The sequence below is a fragment of the Aptenodytes patagonicus genome, chromosome 15 (assembly GCF_965638725.1).
Source record: "Aptenodytes patagonicus chromosome 15, bAptPat1.pri.cur, whole genome shotgun sequence".
In the NCBI taxonomy this organism is placed as follows: domain Eukaryota; kingdom Metazoa; phylum Chordata; class Aves; order Sphenisciformes; family Spheniscidae; genus Aptenodytes; species Aptenodytes patagonicus.
This window is the reverse complement of record NC_134963.1, coordinates 6,581,687-6,600,356: the sequence shown is the minus strand read 5'-3', so window position 1 is coordinate 6,600,356 and position 18,670 is coordinate 6,581,687. Positions and strand designations below refer to the sequence as shown.

Genomic DNA, 18,670 nt, shown 5'->3' with positions numbered 1-18,670 from the left:
AAGATAATGTTCTGTTAATACTGTATCACCCTGGCAAAGCATTTTTTCAGGCTGAAGAAAACCTGCACTTGGAGTTATGCTGCACTTCCAGAATTCTTACTGTTTGTTCTTGTGTTACCCAAATGCAGCCTAACTTGGAAATAGGACTTCAGCTTTGGTGTGAAGATGTCGTCGTTCTCTACCTGATCTGGCAAAAGTTGAAGCTTAGCTTACCAGTTTGTTCTTTCTGCTATTAGGTATTTTTATAGGCTGATCACGAAAGTTTTCAATCTAGAAGACAGTGATATAAATAGATCCACTGATTAAAAGCTAAAGCTAGACAAATTCAGGTTAGAATTAAGTGCGAACTTGTAGACAGGGTACCTGTCCATTGGCACATCTTATTTGATGTTCTGGTGCCCTCTTCAGAGAGAATGACACTTAGAAGTATGGCTTTTACAGAACAAGAAGAAATAAAATAGGAATAATTTAAGTCTTATGTGCTGTTTAATACAGTATCTAAATTTTTCTCAGTATAAGCCTCAGTTCTGACCTTAAAATATTTTGCTCCCAGAAAGCTAAGCTTTTTCTGTATTTTTGGTTTTCATTGATAAGAATGCAATATGTATAAGTGTTTTGTCTGAAAAATTTTTGAACTTCTACCTCTAACAGTTCTTAGGTTAGGATAATCATGCTTCTGCATACACTGCACAGTAAGCTCCATGGATATCTTCTGTCTGTCCATAATGCAGAACGGCATATGATAGAGAAGGCTATTTCATGAACGTTGTCTAATCTGTAGCATGCGTCCTAAATGCAAAGAATTAATATATTCAAATGTATTGTTCTGTCATCTTGGCAGTAAAAGCAAATGCTGTTTTACTAGTATGGTTAAAACTGAATGGAGCAGTGCTATTATCTGTCTTGTTGGAAAATAAATCTCTCTTACTGGTTTGGAGTGGAAACTCAGACTTAAAATATATTTCATAGTCACTTTTCTAATTTTGACAGTTTGACACCTTTGGCCTTGTATGAAAGTGTAGATGGACTCAATCTTCCTGGTTTGTAGAGCTTCTGATTTTTGGTAGCATTTTGTTATACCCTGTACAGGAAGTGTTAAATATTTAAAACCTGTTATTACGGAAGAAAAATTAAGTTTCTGATGGTCTAAGGAAATCAGACACAATAGGAAGACTAGATTGTGTGCACGCAAGGGGGAAGAGAATCTAAGCCGAGTTCGTGTTAAGGAAGTTCAATATAAAAAACAGTTGTGCTGTAACAGCTGTACTTCTAAACAGAATCAGTCCATTCTGCTCAGGTGTAAGTTTTCACTATTAATGTCACCTAGCAGAAACAATACTCAGTATCTGGTTGATCAAAGTATATAGCATCCCATATGTTATTTAAGCCTACTTATTTCAATTCTTAAACCTTACGGTGATACCCATACTTCATGTAGGAAGTTTCAGTTGCCTCAGTTTATTAGTAAATACTCACACAATGGTGTGTCCTCTAATTTAGAGGATAAGAAACTTAATTTTGGGCAAGAGAGGGGACTTCGAAATAACTGACTCTTTAAAAGAGGCTAAAGGTCTCATTAGGAAAAGTGGTTTAAATAGCTGTACCCATAATAATAAGTAATGTTGAAAACGTTAAAGCAAATAGTTGCTAACACTTTGTTTTTTGGCAAAAGAATTAATACTTATTCCTTTTTCCTTTTGATGGTAAAAGCTCGTGCATGGTGTATTTTGAATCAGAGATGTTTTAATAGCAGTGTGGTAAGTTACATCTGTTGACTTTGATAGTATTTCTACCTTAGCCTGACTAAATTAGAGCTTCTTAATAAAGCAGGAAAAAGACCATAGTGCCTTAAAAATCAAAATACATGGCATGTTTCAACAGTGAACCTTAATCTAGTAAGACACTTAAAAGGGGGGAAATGATGCAATTTTATACTTTTTTTTGTTTTGTTTTTTTGTCCTGTCCATTTGGTATTTTATGGAAGTTGTTTTGGGGATGTTTTTACTCGCTTTCAGGAACTGTTGTTTGTGTTCCCAAATTGTTCAACCATATGTTGAAATAGTATCCCAGTTCTTCAGAACTTGCCTAAAAAAAAAGTTACAAAATCAGACAACAGTGGCAGAATAGTTTAGAGCTGTACTGATAATCTTTATTGCAAAAGTCCAGTTCCAACCCCAACCAGTTGATAGCAGATATAAGTCGACACTAGCTTTGGTTAATAATAAACATAAATAAGAAAGTGTTACATACATGTTGTATATGAAGAACCATTCTGACTTCTACAGGAAAAATTACTTTCATTTACTGTAATCACTTAGATGGGCTTTTTGCAAACATATCACTTTCTTTGCTAAGAAGATGGGTGTTACAAGTTCTTGTAACACTTATATTAACAAAAAAAGGAAGCAAAACTTCTCACTTTTTATAATGTACCTGTCTGTAAACCTGCTCTTAGCAAGTCTTCAGTTGTGGGAGGGATCAGAGGCAGTTAACAGAGCTGATAACGGTGTTCAAAGTGCATTAAAGTAGTAGTTTTGTTTTGAGGTCTCTTGTATACCATAGTGGCTTTTTGGGGGTAAAGTTAATACTGCTTCCTGAGCCTGCCATCACCAACATTTTATTAGAAGATCTAGAATATCGTTCAAGACTTGAAAGTACAACTCTCTTGTAGTCTATAAAGTTCTTTGTTGATGCCCAGATGTAGCTGAAAATATAACAGGGACTGAAATCCACACAGCTTTAATAGTTTATTTTCCCTCCAGCTTCATTGCTCATAGAACATGTGCCCCATCACTTCTGCCCATCTTCCTGGGCTGCTTAAATCACAGGCTGATCTAGCGTACAACAAGCTAATAGTGCGTTTTGGCTGTAGAGGTCTCTCAGTGAGTGTCTCAAGCTGTATTCTGATAGAGTTCTGAAGATAAATGTTTGGTATCTTGGAAACTGGTAAAGTAAAAGGGATATTGGTGCTCAAATATCTAGATAATGAGTTGATCATTTCAGTCCAGGACTTGGGCACTGCCAAGTATTAAATTGGGACTAACATTGCTTAATATACTCTATATTTGAAGTCAATTTGGAGACTTGAATCATCTTCTCTTCCAAGGTAACTTTGCAAATTGAGTAGGGCGGTCTGTATGCTGGATTGTCCTTTAAAAACTTTTGTTCATGGGGAAATGCAATCATTTCTGCAAATGCACACCTGTATTACTGGATGTGCTCTGATAAGTAGGGTTGTACTGCGCTTAAAATCAAACATGGATATAAATGACTGTACATAGAGTGGAAATTGACCTATAACATTGCCACAACACTGGGAGGAGTAAGATAAAATGTGGGGAGCTTTGAACTTGAGAAGAAAGGCTAGAGTTTTAGGTATAATTGGTGGGAATCCTGGCAAGATAACATTGCTAGCTATGTATAGGTAGCTGAAGAACCCAGTATTTTCAGATATTAAATTGTCTGCATTTTCAGTGAAGGCATATTGGCTTCTTTAAAATGATTGACATAAACTTTAAATTCATATCGCAACTAAATGCCGCTCCAGTTTCTATCAAGGAGTAGAAAGTGTAAATTGTCTGCTTCAGTATAGACTCACGCACAGTTAAATAAAATGAATTTTTTTTTTACCCCCTTACAGGGGCCAGGTTGTTTTTAAATAGATTCCTTTATTTGTGTGCTGAAGTTCGGTATTAAAATTCTGAAATAGTATTCTGTGCATGAATAAAAGGATTCTGTGAATAAAGCTGTAATGAGTTGAACCAAATCCTGCTCTCACTCTTCCAAGAAGCAGTCAATTTTATAGTTAGAAGGGCTGTTTTAATCAGTAGTTAAGTATTTGGCTAAACTGTGCCTTAAGAACATGTATCTGGGCAGTTCTGAAAGCAGCTTACTTGATTTCTTCAGAGCTGTGGTAGAAATCAAGTTACTATTTAGGATTAAAAACTTTGGTTAAAATAATGGATGAAAACACTTCTGCAACTGACTTGTTTTTTTAGACATAAAACTATGGAATTATATCCATTTAGACTGTAGCAGCTCTGTACCGAGCAATGCGAATACATATTCACCTTCTAATTTCATGTATTTCAAGGCTTGGGTAATACATTTCAGTCCACAGAACCAGTACAAGTAATTGAATTTAAAAAGCCACAGAAAACCCCAGTTTCTTTCCTTTGTTAAAGTATATGGGAAAAAGCCTTCTTGCAGATGAGTGCTGCACTAGACTGCTCACTAAAAATTTCTTGTGGGTTCCTATCACAGGATGATTTCCTATCTATATTCAGTTTCAGTTATGCTCATGAAAGTATATTCAAGCCTATAAATGACTTAGTGTCATAGCTGTTATTTTGCAAAGAGCTGCTTAAAATAGTTCTGTAATTGACCCTGATGTACAGCTTTCCTGCCTATTGGACATGCCTTGAATATTTTACTAGAGCCTTCTGCAACAGAGATGGTGAGTGAATAATGTGTCTTACCTTAAATTGTTGAGATAAACTTAGAAAGCTGCGGTATAATAATAAATTTAACACTTCAGTTCTGGTGATTCAGGCAATTGATAATGATAGTAGTAGTTTTCATGGAAATGCTGATGCTCGAATATCAATAGTCTACTAGAGCAGGAGTCTCTCCTAGTACTTTAGATCTTGTGAATTTTGTATTTGAGTTTGAATAACTTCCAGCTGTGCAGAAGTAGGTTGGAAAATGACTTGTAAACTGCCATATGTTCTGTCCAGTTACTTGAATGTTTAAGATTTTTTTTTTTTAACAGCTTCTTTTTTGTGTTACGGAGTGATTAAGTCTGAATCAAGAGTGTTGTCAAATGTGGTAGTGTATTTGAGTTGGCTGTAGTTTTCCAGCTGCTTTAAGTACTTTGGAAATGTTTATGCAGATTGACAGGCGTTATACCACATTGCACTGAGGTATTAGCCTGTTGTTCAGTGATATCTGAAAACCAGCTGCTATTATATGTCTGCATATAAACCTCCTCATGACATCAGGAGAGCATATTGAATAGTTTTGCCATTTTTGGCCTAGGTCACTGTTGGTCTAATGCTATTTTCTCTTGCTGCTCAAGGGCATTGTGGCTTAAGTTAGTTTTCACATGCTATAATGAAACAAAAAGGGAATTTGTGGCTATTTATTAGATCTCTTCATATACATATGCTTACAAAAACACACTTCTAAGTCTACAAGCAAAACTACGCAATCTTTTGCTTGTTTTAATGGTTGGGGTTTCTTTGACCTTACAAAAAGTCATGTGGTGCAACTTTACTAAATGTCTGAAGTAGCACTTAATTCTCCTCTTCAGCATTTTGTTCCATAGTTTTCCTGTGTTGAGTGGTTGTATGTTCTAAGGCTGTAACACCACTGTGGAGTTTTTCATGGTATTATTTGTTGATGTGCATTATTGCTGTCAGTTGCATAAGCAGTTCCTGCAGGAATTGCAGCTTGTTTTAATTTTACTGCAGGGACACAGAGTCCATCTACTGAGAAGATCAGCTCTCTTTAGCTAGTTCTTCTCTCTTCTTTGTTTCTTTGCATTGTTTTATAATAAAAAGGAAGTTGACACTTGAATGCTTGCAGTGTTAAATTACGTTAGGAATAAGTTTGATATGCATTCATTAGCAATATTGACATGCAGAATGTAGAACCCCCCCATGAGAGTCAGAAACGTGACTCTCGTTAATATGCTTTAGCAAGTTAATTTGCATGCAGCCATTTATTTGCAGTAGTCACAAAATGGTGGAGCTTTAGTTCTTTTCTTAAAAACTAGGAAAAGCTAGATAAGAGAAAGTAGGAAGGTGGAAGAATTAATTCTGGGATGATAGAGATGCTGGAGCTAAACTGGCCACACAGCTCTGGCAGCTGACTTCATTACTCTCTGCCGTCTTTAGGAGTGTGCTGTTAACTTGTATTGTTGGCTGCCTTGGTGTCTCAAACACTTGCTAGTGGAGGGTTTTTTGTTTGTTTGTGGGTTGTTCTTTTGTTTTTTCTCCAGTGTTGTCTTCTGCGAAGTAGGCATATATGTGACAAGATAAACATAGAGAGTTCTGTGAAAATTGTAACTGGGATATGGATTGTGGTATATTTAATAAAGTAGCATTACTGAAAAATAAAGCTAGTGTATGATCTGAAGTTGACTTCCAGCTCTGAAACATCTGGCAGTATTCAAAGTGTATTAAAGATTTGCAGAAGCATGTTATTCTCACAATTGGTGCCAAAGAAAAGGAAAATACAACTTCTTTTAGTTTCTAAATAAATAAATGTGGATGACATTCTGATCATTGGAGAGAAGACGACTGACTTTGGTCATAGAGAAAATAACCAGAAGACTTTCCAGGACAGTTGTTTGGAAAAGGAAACTTGATTCACCTTAGCTAAAGGGTTTTGGTTGTTTATAAATACGTATTCTGAAATTGATATCTTTCTCTTGAGAATGTTTTCCCTTTGCTGTCAAGTGGTAGTCATGTGATTAGAAAAACAATCCAGTGATTTACAACTTCTTTCTTTCAGGTTAGGTAGGGGTAGAGATCTTGAAGGCAAATCTAAATTGCCGAAATATATTGGATACTCAGAAAATTGGAGTATTGCAAACCACAAAAGCAGTAACAAGCTGTTAGTAATCTTAGTCATCTGAACAGTTTCTGGAAAATCGTTTTCCTGGCTGATAGAGGTAATAGTACGCTTGGTTAGAAATATCTCAAATAACAAAATTCTAACTTTGTCTTGTTCATTTCTTTGTAGTTGGAGACAAGGTTCCTGCTGATATAAGAATTACTTCTATCAAATCTACAACTCTAAGGGTAGACCAATCAATTCTCACAGGTATATTTTCTGTGAATTTTGGATAATTATGTGCATAAATGAAAGTGCCTTTTCACCATTTGTTTAGAATAATCCATTAGAAACAAGCCTGTAGCTACTCAAGTGCTATGTTGCATTCAAGTGCAGTAAATTTCTTATCTAGTAACTGAACTCTTAGAGCAGCTGAATGTGTTGCTTCATCATTGGCTTTACATGTTTGCTTTAGTGGGATGAACATTCTTACTGAGACTTGTAATGCTTTTTTGGTGTTCCCCCCCTGCCCCTCAAGACACACACTAGTAACTTGTGGGAAACTAAAATAAAAAAATTAAGAATGTCTATTCTAGTTTATGCAGTTTTCTAGGTTTGAACATCTTGTCACTGCTCAAATAGAAAAGTATGGAAATCTTACTAAATGTCTTCCGTAACAGTTATCCATTTTCTCTCACAAGAGAGAATAATTTTTTTAATACTGGCAGCTTTTAAACTGCTGTTACTAAAGACTTAGTATACTAAAGCCTTATTTGCTGAAATTCTGTGCATGCACTTTCATGTGTTTTCTGGTACCAGCTCTCAAGTGCAGGAGCTATATTTAGAGTACTTTTCAGATTTGTTGAAAACAAAACAAAGTAGCAGTACTTCTGAATATAGGAAAGAAGCTAGGAATCAACACGCATGCTATAACGTTTTTCTCTCAGCTGGAACATGAAGATCTGTCTGCCTGTTTTGGTAGCATAAATTAATGTTAACTAGCCCTGAATTTTAAAACAGTAACGTATTATAAGAAACCTATTTTTGATCCTCAAATCTGTCTTGAAACGGGCCCCAAAGTTTCTCAGTACAGATCCTGAATAGCACAGAACTGATCAAGCTTACTTATGTTTAGCATAAGAAAATGCAGGCACTCCATGTTTGTCAAGCTATCAGAACTGAAATAAGTAGAAGAAGAAATCCACCAGAAGCCTATATAAAGGGAATAATTCCTTGCCTTTGTTTAAATAACAGATTTATTTTTTTAAAGAAGACCTTTTCTGTTTTCAGCCTCTTTTAAGTTGATGCTTGACTCTCCTAACTAATAAAGTAGGACTGAAGTCTAAGATGCTACTTAACAAAGCTTTTAAAAGTAGGAAGCTTTGGCTCCCTTGAGCTTACAAAAAGTAGTGTGCTCTTAGCTTTAGTGACTGAGTTACCACCTTGTGAAATCTGATGTAGTAATTAACATCTGTTTTTACAGGAAAGAAACTTTTCTATACCTGTGTGATAAATATAACAATTTCTATAATGTTTTTTATGCAAGAGTTCTCTGAAGACTTCCAACTAAAGGAGTTAACTAACAGGTGGCTGTATGACAATTTTTTTTAAGGTCTGCCAGTACTGTGATGTATACCATCACAGATGTGTAACTGTGGTAGCATATAATTATTTAAATGAGAACATACCTCTTACAGTGCATAGAGAACAGAAATGCTCATTACTGCATGAGAAGCACACAAAATATCTAATTCATGCAGTAGATCTTGCTACATTAAAAGGAGGAGTGGAGTACCAGCTACTTATTTGACCGCTTTTCATGTTTCTTAAAAGGCATGGTGCATGCTTCATTAAATCTTAACTATATAAAATGTTTACTTAAATACTTTCCTATTTTCATTAAAAGCCAGCCATTCAATTTTTTTTGGTCAGCTGAAATATTTCCTGTTTCACTTAAGCAATTAAATAAAATCATTTGAGGAAAGAAGTTTGACATCTTAAAAAATTTTAGGACTGAGGATTATAACTTTTCGATTCCCTGCGGGACTCAAGATGATACATCTATAGTCTCTTCTTAAGACTATTATCTTTATTTTAGGTGAATCTGTGTCTGTTATTAAGCACACTGACCCTGTGCCTGATCCTCGTGCTGTAAACCAAGACAAAAAGAACATGCTTTTTTCTGTAAGTTTTGTTTTGAAATTTTTAAAACTCTCTTATAAAATAATACTGAAGGTGATAAAAATGTGCAGAACTTCAGGTCTTCACCTAAAAGCTGTATGACTTCTTTGCTGTATTCTCTATACACATCTGTATGCGTGTCTCCATGTACATCGAACTAAATGAATTAAAAATTAGAAGTAACTTCTAATAAAAGCTGTCTTCAGGGAGGATGCTTGTTGAAACCAGTTTATATGAGGAACCTCATTTTTGTCCTTAACAAGAAAGTCTTGAAGGCTGGAGCACATGTACTTTCAAAGTACATCTGCACTACTTTTCTAAAATAATAGTTCTTAAGACTGATAAGAATGCCCACACAAATTGTGGTATTGTGCGGCTAAAATTGAGAACTAGCTTTCTATATAGGAATGAAACTGTTTATTCAAATTTGTTTAAAGGAAGCATTGATTGCCTTTCAGATAACAAAATAACAATTCTCTTACTGTTGGTAAGCTCCTTGTAGAACATCTAACTGTTCTTTCTCATTTTAAGTATGTTCACACAGGGAGCCCCCCATGGAACACATCTATTACTCATAGTAAATAACATTAAATCTGGCAAAATAACAATCCTCATGGAAAGAAAGGAAGGAAAAACACACTTAAGATTCCAGTTGAAATACATACTGCTTACTCAGCAGCTGAGTTTGACTGTGCTGCTTATAATAGATCAATACTGATCCATTTCGAGCCCGTTCTGTAAGCAGAAATTCTACACTGGAGTATTCTCTTACAGATACTGGGGGAATGTCATTCTCTTCCTCTTCACCTTTTTCCATATCCTAGCTGAAACACAGTCTGGAGTTGTATAAGGTGGTTTTTAAATTGGGGGGAAAAAACCCACAACAAGAACAAAACCCACCACCAAAACCTGTTTATAGATTGACTACAAGTTTTCTCTTCCCTTTTATTTACATTAGGGTACTAATATTGCTGCTGGTAAAGCTATGGGAGTGGTTATTGCAACAGGAGTAAACACTGAAATTGGCAAAATTCGTGATGAGATGGTGGCTACTGAACAAGAGAGAACCCCCCTGCAGCAGAAACTGGATGAGTTTGGAGAGCAGCTGTCTAAAGTCATCTCACTTATCTGCATCGCTGTTTGGATAATAAACATTGGTCACTTCAATGATCCAGTTCACGGTGGCTCCTGGATTCGAGGTGCTATCTATTACTTTAAAATTGCTGTTGCTCTTGCTGTTGCTGCTATTCCTGAGGGTCTGCCTGCTGTCATTACCACCTGTTTGGCTCTTGGAACCCGGAGAATGGCCAAGAAGAACGCTATTGTTAGAAGTCTTCCCTCTGTGGAAACCTTGGGTTGCACCTCAGTTATTTGTTCTGACAAGACTGGTACTCTGACCACGAATCAGATGTCAGTCTGCAGGGTATGTTGTGAACTACCTTCTATTTTTCTTTTTCTCCTTAGCTACTCTGTTGGAATAGTCAGCATTGCTTGAATTCTTTTGATCGCAAGTCTTTTGGTTCTCATATCATCAAAATCTTTATTTTCCTAAGATAAGCTTCCACTTTTAATTCAGTTTTCCACTGTGTAGTGTTTAAGGCTTTATCTCTTCCCTTATTTAGTCATGGTCAAAAATAGCTGTACCCGCACTTGATGAAAGAGGAAGTTGTTTGCAAGCAGCTTTCCATTGACTAGTCTGTAAGCCATTCAGTCTACTGGTAATTGTATGATTTATCCCGTTTCAGAAAGGTAGGATAGCTACACTGTAGAAGCAGGATGTGTGTAAGTGTAAAACACTTATGTCTTTAATTTAGCAAGATGGCAATGGTAGAGAAACTTAGCAGTGAGGAAAAAGGTGGAAGATTTACTACAGTAACTTGGATAGTCTAAGGTACTTTCACTACCGAGTGGTTCTGCCTTTACCTGGTTATCTTATCTTCAGTAGCTCCTATTGGTGTGATGTAGGTCAGTGTAGTGTTTTCAGCGTGCAATATTGTATGACTAATCTGGCAATTTGGAGGTGCAGTTGACCCTGTCACCAGCACCGCCAGGGTCATCTTCAATGTATGGCATACTCTTAGGTAAGCCTAAGTTACGTGTCCCTCCTCCCTTCCCCCCAATATTCTTTGCAGTGTTGATTAATTTGGGACTGTCATAGTCAGTCACCTAATGTAATGCATGTTCAGTTGCCAGTTCTCTGTGCTTCCCATATACTTGATATTCTGGTATGGAATTTTATGAAGAAAACGTTAAAGTCTTCTGTTTAATAATTGTAGACGTTCAGTGGCATAGCAACTCTATGACATCAAATGTAGAGTCATTACATTGGGTTAGAATTCCAAATGTGTAGATGTTGAGCACTACACACCAGTATTTTTTGGCAAAAGTTTGTAAGCCTTAAGCACTTTATTCTCATGTGACTGATGGCTTTTTCTTTTTAATTGGTGGTTGACTTGTTCAACTTAAGTATTGTAGTATTTATACCTCAGAGACACAAAGCAGCTGCTCATCAGTATTCCAGAGGAGGTTACTTGCAGTAGAGTTGCATAACTGCCCTAGTCTTTGCAGGGATTTTTTTCATCATGCAGATGCCAAAAGCAGAAGGCTTCCTGGTTAACTGATCGTTTAAGTTGTGTTTATTTAAAAGCTCGGAATGCTCTACTCCTTACATTTAGAGAGCTAAATGTTCTAGATCTTGTGCAGTACAACTTACTTGGTTCTTATTAACCTCTGACAGCCGCAGAATAATCTTAATTGCAAGATTTTGCAAAACAGCAAAATCCTAATACCTGTAAACAATACGCTTATTCTTGGTTTCACTCTAAGCAGAGAGCTTGCTTAGCTTTTTAAGAAGTCTGATTTACAACAGTAATTCCATTTGTAGTTTTAGTTTCATGTTAAGTAGTAACTCCTGAGTGTCCAAAGGAACCCTATACTAAAATGTTTCAGTCAGAAATAATACTGCTTTAGGAGGAGACTAGAGGGATTGTTTTTATGTCCTCCTGTGGTATCTCCCTCTGAGAGTGCACTTACTCTGCTTTGTGGGCTTTTAATTTTATCAGCTTGTCTAGCTTTTTTATTTTTAAAATCACTTTGCAGATTATAGGGTCTCCAGACATTGATGCAGATCAATTGTGGAACACCTAATTATTAGGCTGTATTTTGTGAAGATGCTTGCCTAAAACATAAGGCAGCACAATGAGGGGAAATTAAGACATAGCTAAAATGTCGTATGGCAAAATGGCTTATACTAACCAATGGGTAAGAAGTTCCATTAAGATACACTATCAATGAGTGAGAAATTATTTTCGTCTTTACTACCACTCCAGTAAGTCGTGGTAAGAGTATTACAGCTTCAGGCACTATGTTTTTTATCTCCATCTTCCCAGATTTGGTTCTGCCTGCAGCTCTCCTAGAAAGGAAACAGAAACAAAGGCAAGACTGAGATGCAGGTGTCTTATGGGGTACAACTTCATCCTTCAAATTGGTGTCTTTATTTGAAAATAACATTTCAGCCTGTGCTAGAAGGGCACTTGAGCTGTCTGAATGTTTTTAAGCTACCAGTGTACTGGATGGCAAAGTGACTTATAACTGGAAAACAGGACAGGAAACACTTTCACTTAGTGGCTGGTATTAAGGGAAACTGGCCATAGTTTGGCTCTTGCCTAAAACCTCACCTCTTAGATCTAGAAGCTTCTCCTATTTGTAGATGCTTTTATTGTTACTTTGGGAAGAATTGTCAGTTTCTAAGCTGCCCTATGCTGCTTTTGATTGGAACTGCTGGTTCAAATACGTACATGAGAATTAATTTACAAGTCTGAAGCCTAGGAAGAGCTTAGGTATAGTCAGGATTGTCAAGTGGATGTGTGAGTAGTCTTCACAGCTGAAGTTAAGTGTACATAGTTTATGTGGTTTTTTTCAACTCTTTCATGTACTTATGCCACAATTCAATTTTCAAATGAGATCTGTTAAGCGGAAGTGCAGTTTTCTGTACTTCATGCTTCAGTATAGGGAGCTGTTCAAACATACATGGGATCGAAGTTCAGAGTATTGTATCTGGTTTTGTCTAGTTTGTTTTTTCAACCTGAACTTGCCTCTTGTACCTGCTTGCTTAAGGCCTGTTTAAATCTCTTGCATTCATTATTGTTCAAAGGTAGTAACACTTCTAACTCTAATTTCAGATGTTTGTCCTGGACAGAGTAGAAGGAGATAGCTGTTCTCTGAATGAATTTACTGTAACTGGTTCAACATATGCTCCCATGGGAGAAGTGTAAGTGTTCTGTTGAAGTTAAATATTTGTCTGCTTATGCATTGACTATTACTTCAGGCTTGAAAAGTGATGCATGTAATATTCAGTAGTGATTGTTAATAAATGAAAGCTCAACCAGTGAGAATGCAAACTGAAGGACTAGGGGGGAAAGTAATTAACAGTAGAAGGAAGTTAAATTCTAGAAAAGTAAACCTCTATGAAACTTACTTAATACAGTCTCCAATATTGCAGTGTTCCTTTGATAATCTAAAACTTTGATAATCTAAAAATAAATTAGGGGGTAGGTTGAGAGGATTTATTTTACTGAAAACTTACTGGGCTAAGATTAGCTATCCCAGTGCTTCAAAATGAGGTTTACTTTTTTATTTAAAAAAAAATGCATAAGTCTGAAAAGGTGAGCCTCTGTTAATCTGTGAACTCAATGTTTCCAATTCCCCTGCCTCAGAGAAGGTAGATTTTTTTTCCTAAAGCATCTTATGAATGTGTTGGAGTTAATTCTTAAATTTACTGTAAATTCCTGTCCCCTACCCTCAGTAGTTTGTTGGACTCGGTGCATCTGTACTTGAATAGATGTGTGTGTTTGTCTCAGCCTTTGGTATTTGAGCTGGTGTTAAACCCACTCCCTTAGGAAAGGAATGATATGTTTGGTTTACTTTATCAGTTGCAAGTCTCTATGAGTGGGATAGATAGCTCATCCTGACAACTTTAGGAATTTTTAGGGTTCTCCTTCCAGAAGGAGAGCTGCTTCTTACTGGATTATTACAGCTCCTTTTACTTAGCCAGTCTTTCATGTGTTTTTAATCTTATCACTTCAGTTTTACTTGCAAAATAGAATTCTACTATGTATGAAGTAGAATTGAGATTCAGTTATTGTAAACATCTCAACCTTGTGGAGTTTCACATGCATGCCTCTGACTCCATGCAATCTTCACCGATCTCTGTTTAATTTTCATAGCAGTTAAGACCATAGTGTTCTCAGCAGCCGGAAATCTTAATTCCCCAATTCTCTTTTGTTTCAAAGCTATTTGCTGTCAAAAGCTTATGCTTTCATTTTGGGAGACGGCATTTACTTAGGCAAGGTGACATTCTAGATCTTGTAAAGCATCCAGCTATTACACTTTAGCTGGTCTCACAAGAGCTCTAGATAAAGAAAATAATAAAATAGTGTGGTGACAGATGTCAAGTATAATAAGAGAGTCAACAGTGTTTGTTAGTGTTCTATTTTTACTTGCTGAAATTGGGGAAATGTGAATAAGCCTGTTAATCGCACTGCATTCACGTACATAAAGAACATTTATGTGAAAGGGAGATTACCACAGAAAGGCTGTTACTGGAGCATAAGGAAACAAATAGCTAAATTCTCAAACCTTTAGGGCTGATTTATTTCTGCTTTTATGGATGGCGTTTTTTAAAAGTGGTGACTTTAAAGGTGACTGACTTCACCTTGGATTGCAGACTGTCAGTGAAAATAAAGTTTGGAGACCGTAAGAGGCAGTCTAGTCCATTGCACTGCCCCAAAGCAGGACATGCTCTAGATATGAACCATTCCTGACAGATGTTTCTTCGTTGTATTTAACTTCAGATACTGTTGTCTTCCACAGCTGTATAGGCAGCCTACTCTTTCATAACCATTAAGCGTTTTTGCAATAAATTGATAATTTTTCACTTACTCTTAAAGTATTTGATACATAACTTCCCCTAAGATGCATTCAGAATAAAAAATTACAAATATTTCTTACTGAAAAACTAAAGCTTTGTACTGACTGATTTCCCAGGGATGTTAGGAGATTGTCAGACTGTTTGGAGTAGTTTTGTCAGGTCTCAGCACACACGATGTGCATGCTTACTTGCAAACTGAGAGCATAAAACTAACAATAATTAAGAACTGTGGCAAAAGCTAGCAGATTGCATTTGACCTTCAAATGAGTTCATCTTTAGCTAATGGAAAAGCCTGATGTTTTAAGGGAGGAAAAAAAAAAAAACAACTTTATCCAGAACTGACCCCAGCAACTTAGACTCCATGTGTACTTGCCAAGGAAGACACAGACAAGGGAAAAAAACCTGGTAGAATAAGTTACGGATATTCAAGTATGCTAGTTTTCTTCAAGTTCAGAACAGGTGAAAACAGGAAGTATTAGCTGTGATAGACGAGGTGACAAACTGAGAGCTGCTGGGAACTTTAAAGAATTGAGAGTTTAAAGCCACTGCTTATGGCTGTAGAATTATATGCAAAATAGAACTTTTAAAAACATACTTGTTTGTTTAAGATGCGGTTTTTTCACATGCTGTTATACAACATCGGGATTTGCTTGCAGTCCTACAAGAGACTGAACAAAAGCTTATATAATCAGACATGTCATACATAGTCTATGTTACGAATTCTTACGGAGTAGTGATCCATGTCTTTCTACCACCAGACCTTTTTTTCCTCCTTGAGAGCTTTAATGAAAGATGTTATATATGAGTTATGTCTTGCTAATTTTGGTAGGGGGGAAAATAACAGTATTGAACACTGTCTTGGTTCTTTTCTGCTTACTATAGAAGTATACTAATGTTCCAGAAAATGAATTCATTTACTATCTATTTCCAGATGTGAAAGCAAAGAAGTTGCTTCTTGTGATGTCTAAATGGTGCCTTACTTTAGGAAAATGTACCTTCCCTCTTTCTAAAAACTTCAGATATTCATCATTAAGTGTATATGACTACTAGAAAAGAGTATTTCTTTTCTAGTGGAATTTGTGTTGTGAAATAACTTAGCTTTTCATTGGTTTAGGAGATTCACATATAGTACAGATTAATTTTTAAGAAAATAGAGGCCAAATCTGCTTTTATGCCTGCCCAGGGCATGCATTTCATGCATGGCAATAAATGTGCAGAATATGCAGTAAGGCTAAGGAAGCTAAGCTCCTAAGGTATCCAATAATATCCCTCTCCTACTTGGAATTCCCCTCCAAGTCCTGTGCGTACTCTAATACTGCTTTCATATGCCTGTTCACTGAGCTCTTTACTTCTCTTCTATGTTGCTGTACGACTGATGCTGGAGGAAATAAGGGTTTGTAATTCAGGTAGTGATTTCATTGATAATCACATCATTCTGTTCATTACTCTTTGATCTGAACTTCAGAACTCACCTTTATCAAACCTGCTCTTCTCAACAATTTCTGGTTCTGTAGTTCCAAGTCTGTAACTAATAAGCATTGTACTAAATGGAAATACAGTAAAGGGATTGAAGAAGGGAAAAAGGTGAGATGCTAATACTAAATAACTAACTTAAATCTCCCCCTTTTCTTCCTTTGGAAAGGCATAAAGATGACAAACTTATTAAATGTAGCCAGTATGATGGTCTTGTGGAACTTGCAACGATCTGTGCGCTCTGTAATGATTCCTCTTTGGATTACAATGAAGTAAGTACATATCCTAGAACAGAGGAGAGTGTGAGAAAGATGAGAACAAACATTTATCCTCAATCTGTGTAATATCTTTCAGTTGTAAATCCCCTGCTAGTCAAGGGGGAGAGTATTTAGGTCCTCTTAAGTATTAATTCTGGGAATGACTTGTTTGTTGAATGTGGAGGAAACTAAAGCCAGGCAGCAAGTGTAATCTGGAAGTTGGAGATCTCTTGGTGTGTAGAATGCCCTGCTACTTTCTTACTTTGCCTCGCCTCCTTAAGGTTGCTACATCTCATAATGACTTAAATGCTTGATGATCAAGTGCTGACATCCTTGTCTGCTGGTCTTGAGAGTAAAGGCTTGAAATTTCCTACAAATTATACTCTTCAAAGTTGCTTTTTAAAAATAGTTTTGCTTGTTTCATAAGCCATAGTAAAAGCCATAGTAAGTCTTGTTAAGCTTTTTTCCATTGTGAAACTTGAACTTTTGTCTCTGGTAGGCTCCAGCTGAGGTTTAAAGTAAACTCCTGTGTTTTTGTTTGCTTTGTGTTAACTAAAGGCTAAGGGAGTATATGAAAAAGTTGGTGAAGCCACAGAAACAGCGCTTACCTGTCTGGTTGAAAAGATGAATGTATTTGATACAGACTTGAAAGGACTTTCTAGAATTGAACGTGCAAATGCTTGCAACTCGGTCAGTACTCTTTTATCTGGAATTCACTGGGGAGTGAGTTTTGTAGTATGTATTATCTAAATGCATTTTTATGCTTTTTTTTAATAAGGTGATAAAACAACTCATGAAGAAAGAATTCACTCTGGAATTCTCAAGAGACAGAAAGTCTATGTCTGTCTATTGTACACCAAACAAACCAAGCCGCACATCCATGAGTAAGATGTTTGTTAAGGTCAGTTCCTCACTTAAGAAAGTGTAGTTATGGAATGGCTGCAAATGTAGCACAGTACTTTAAAAATTACGGCACAACTAACTGCAGCTTGAAGATGAAGGAAGGACTTTGAAGGGCAAATGTTGAAATGGAAAGGGATTCATTAAGCTAAATTACTCCTTTTTTTTTTTTTTAATTGCCTCTGCAGGGTGCTCCTGAAGGTGTAATTGACAGATGTACACATGTCCGTGCTGGAAATGCTAAAATACCATTAACCTCAGGAATTAAGCAGAAAATAATGTCTGTCATTAGAGAATGGGGAACTGGTAGAGACACATTGCGTTGCTTGGCTCTGGCGACCCATGACAGTCCACCCAGAAAAGAGGAAATGAATCTTGAGGACTCCTCAAATTTCATTAACTATGAGGTAAGTTTAGTAAAATACCCTTTTAACACTTCTCCCTCTCCCAAACTGGAGAATGGTGGCTCCTTACGTTTGATTCTTCCTTGAGGAAGTTACGTCTGAGAATTTTCTCTTTCTGGGTATTTTTGATGTCAGACACAATAGTTAGCCAATGTGTGGAGGGAATGCTCAGTTTACGAAGAGACTGTGTCTCTTTGAAGAAACTTAAGGGATAAAACTTCGAGTATTCAGAGGTTTATGATACCTGTCACTCCTACTTTATTCCCCCAGTTTATTTTGGGTTTAAAAGAAAAACACTTCGTCAGTGTTCTTGGTGGCTGGTATACATGCTGTTGCTTGGATAAAAGTGGAAGAAAAAATCAGTTAAACAGCCACCTGCAAATTGTATTTTTATGTATATACATAAGGTCCTCAGGATCATAACACCTTAAACTGTTTTCAGAGACTGACTCTGAAAATATTCCAAAAATTGCTTTGTGGTTTCAGCGTTAATGGTTTTCAGTTTGACATTGCTCAACTGCAAGACCTCTTTGGGGATTTTGTGATGAAACATACCTGTCATTTTGTGCTTTGAGGGTTAAGTTCACTTCCCTTCCTCCATACTGTCAGCTGCAAAAGCTCTGTCCATGATGATCATCTTAGCTACTCTGCAATTTTCCAATGAAATCGGTATCTAGGATTTGGGGGGGGGGGGGGGGGGGGGGAGATGACAATAGTTGTATGAGAGTGCTTGGCTTGTGCACTGTGCTCCTGGCACTGATTAAGAAAAAGAAAGACTTGACTGCTTGCAGGTTGAATTTGCAAGGCTGACAACTAGAGTACCTTTTAACTAATAAAATTAGTGCATTTGAAGCAAGATATGTTTGGAAAGGTAGGATCCCATTTCGGAGTGTGGTCATGCTCTGGGAATTAACTGTCCTCCCACATGCTCATCACGTAGATGGTACCATGTAGCATTGTGATTCCAA

The 18,670-nt window shown here is 36.7% G+C and overlaps 1 protein-coding gene across 3 annotated transcripts in view; it reads left to right on the top strand.

Moving 5' to 3' along the window:
• Positions 1-18,670, top strand: part of ATP2A2 (ATPase sarcoplasmic/endoplasmic reticulum Ca2+ transporting 2) — a 49,242-nt gene that overhangs the window by 18,187 nt on the left and 12,385 nt on the right. For all 3 annotated transcript variants that reach the window (XR_012996562.1, XM_076353143.1, XM_076353144.1), the window contains exons 6-13: positions 6,748-6,828; positions 8,657-8,742; positions 9,698-10,162; positions 12,921-13,009; positions 16,311-16,413; positions 16,957-17,088; positions 17,177-17,299; positions 17,487-17,705. Coding sequence is in view for 2 of the 3 variants with exons in the window: in XM_076353143.1 (XP_076209258.1) it covers positions 6,748-6,828; positions 8,657-8,742; positions 9,698-10,162; positions 12,921-13,009; positions 16,311-16,413; positions 16,957-17,088; positions 17,177-17,299; positions 17,487-17,705 (1,298 nt within the window). In the remaining variant the exon portion in view is untranslated. The remainder of the gene's footprint in view (positions 1-6,747; positions 6,829-8,656; positions 8,743-9,697; positions 10,163-12,920; positions 13,010-16,310; positions 16,414-16,956; positions 17,089-17,176; positions 17,300-17,486; positions 17,706-18,670) is intronic.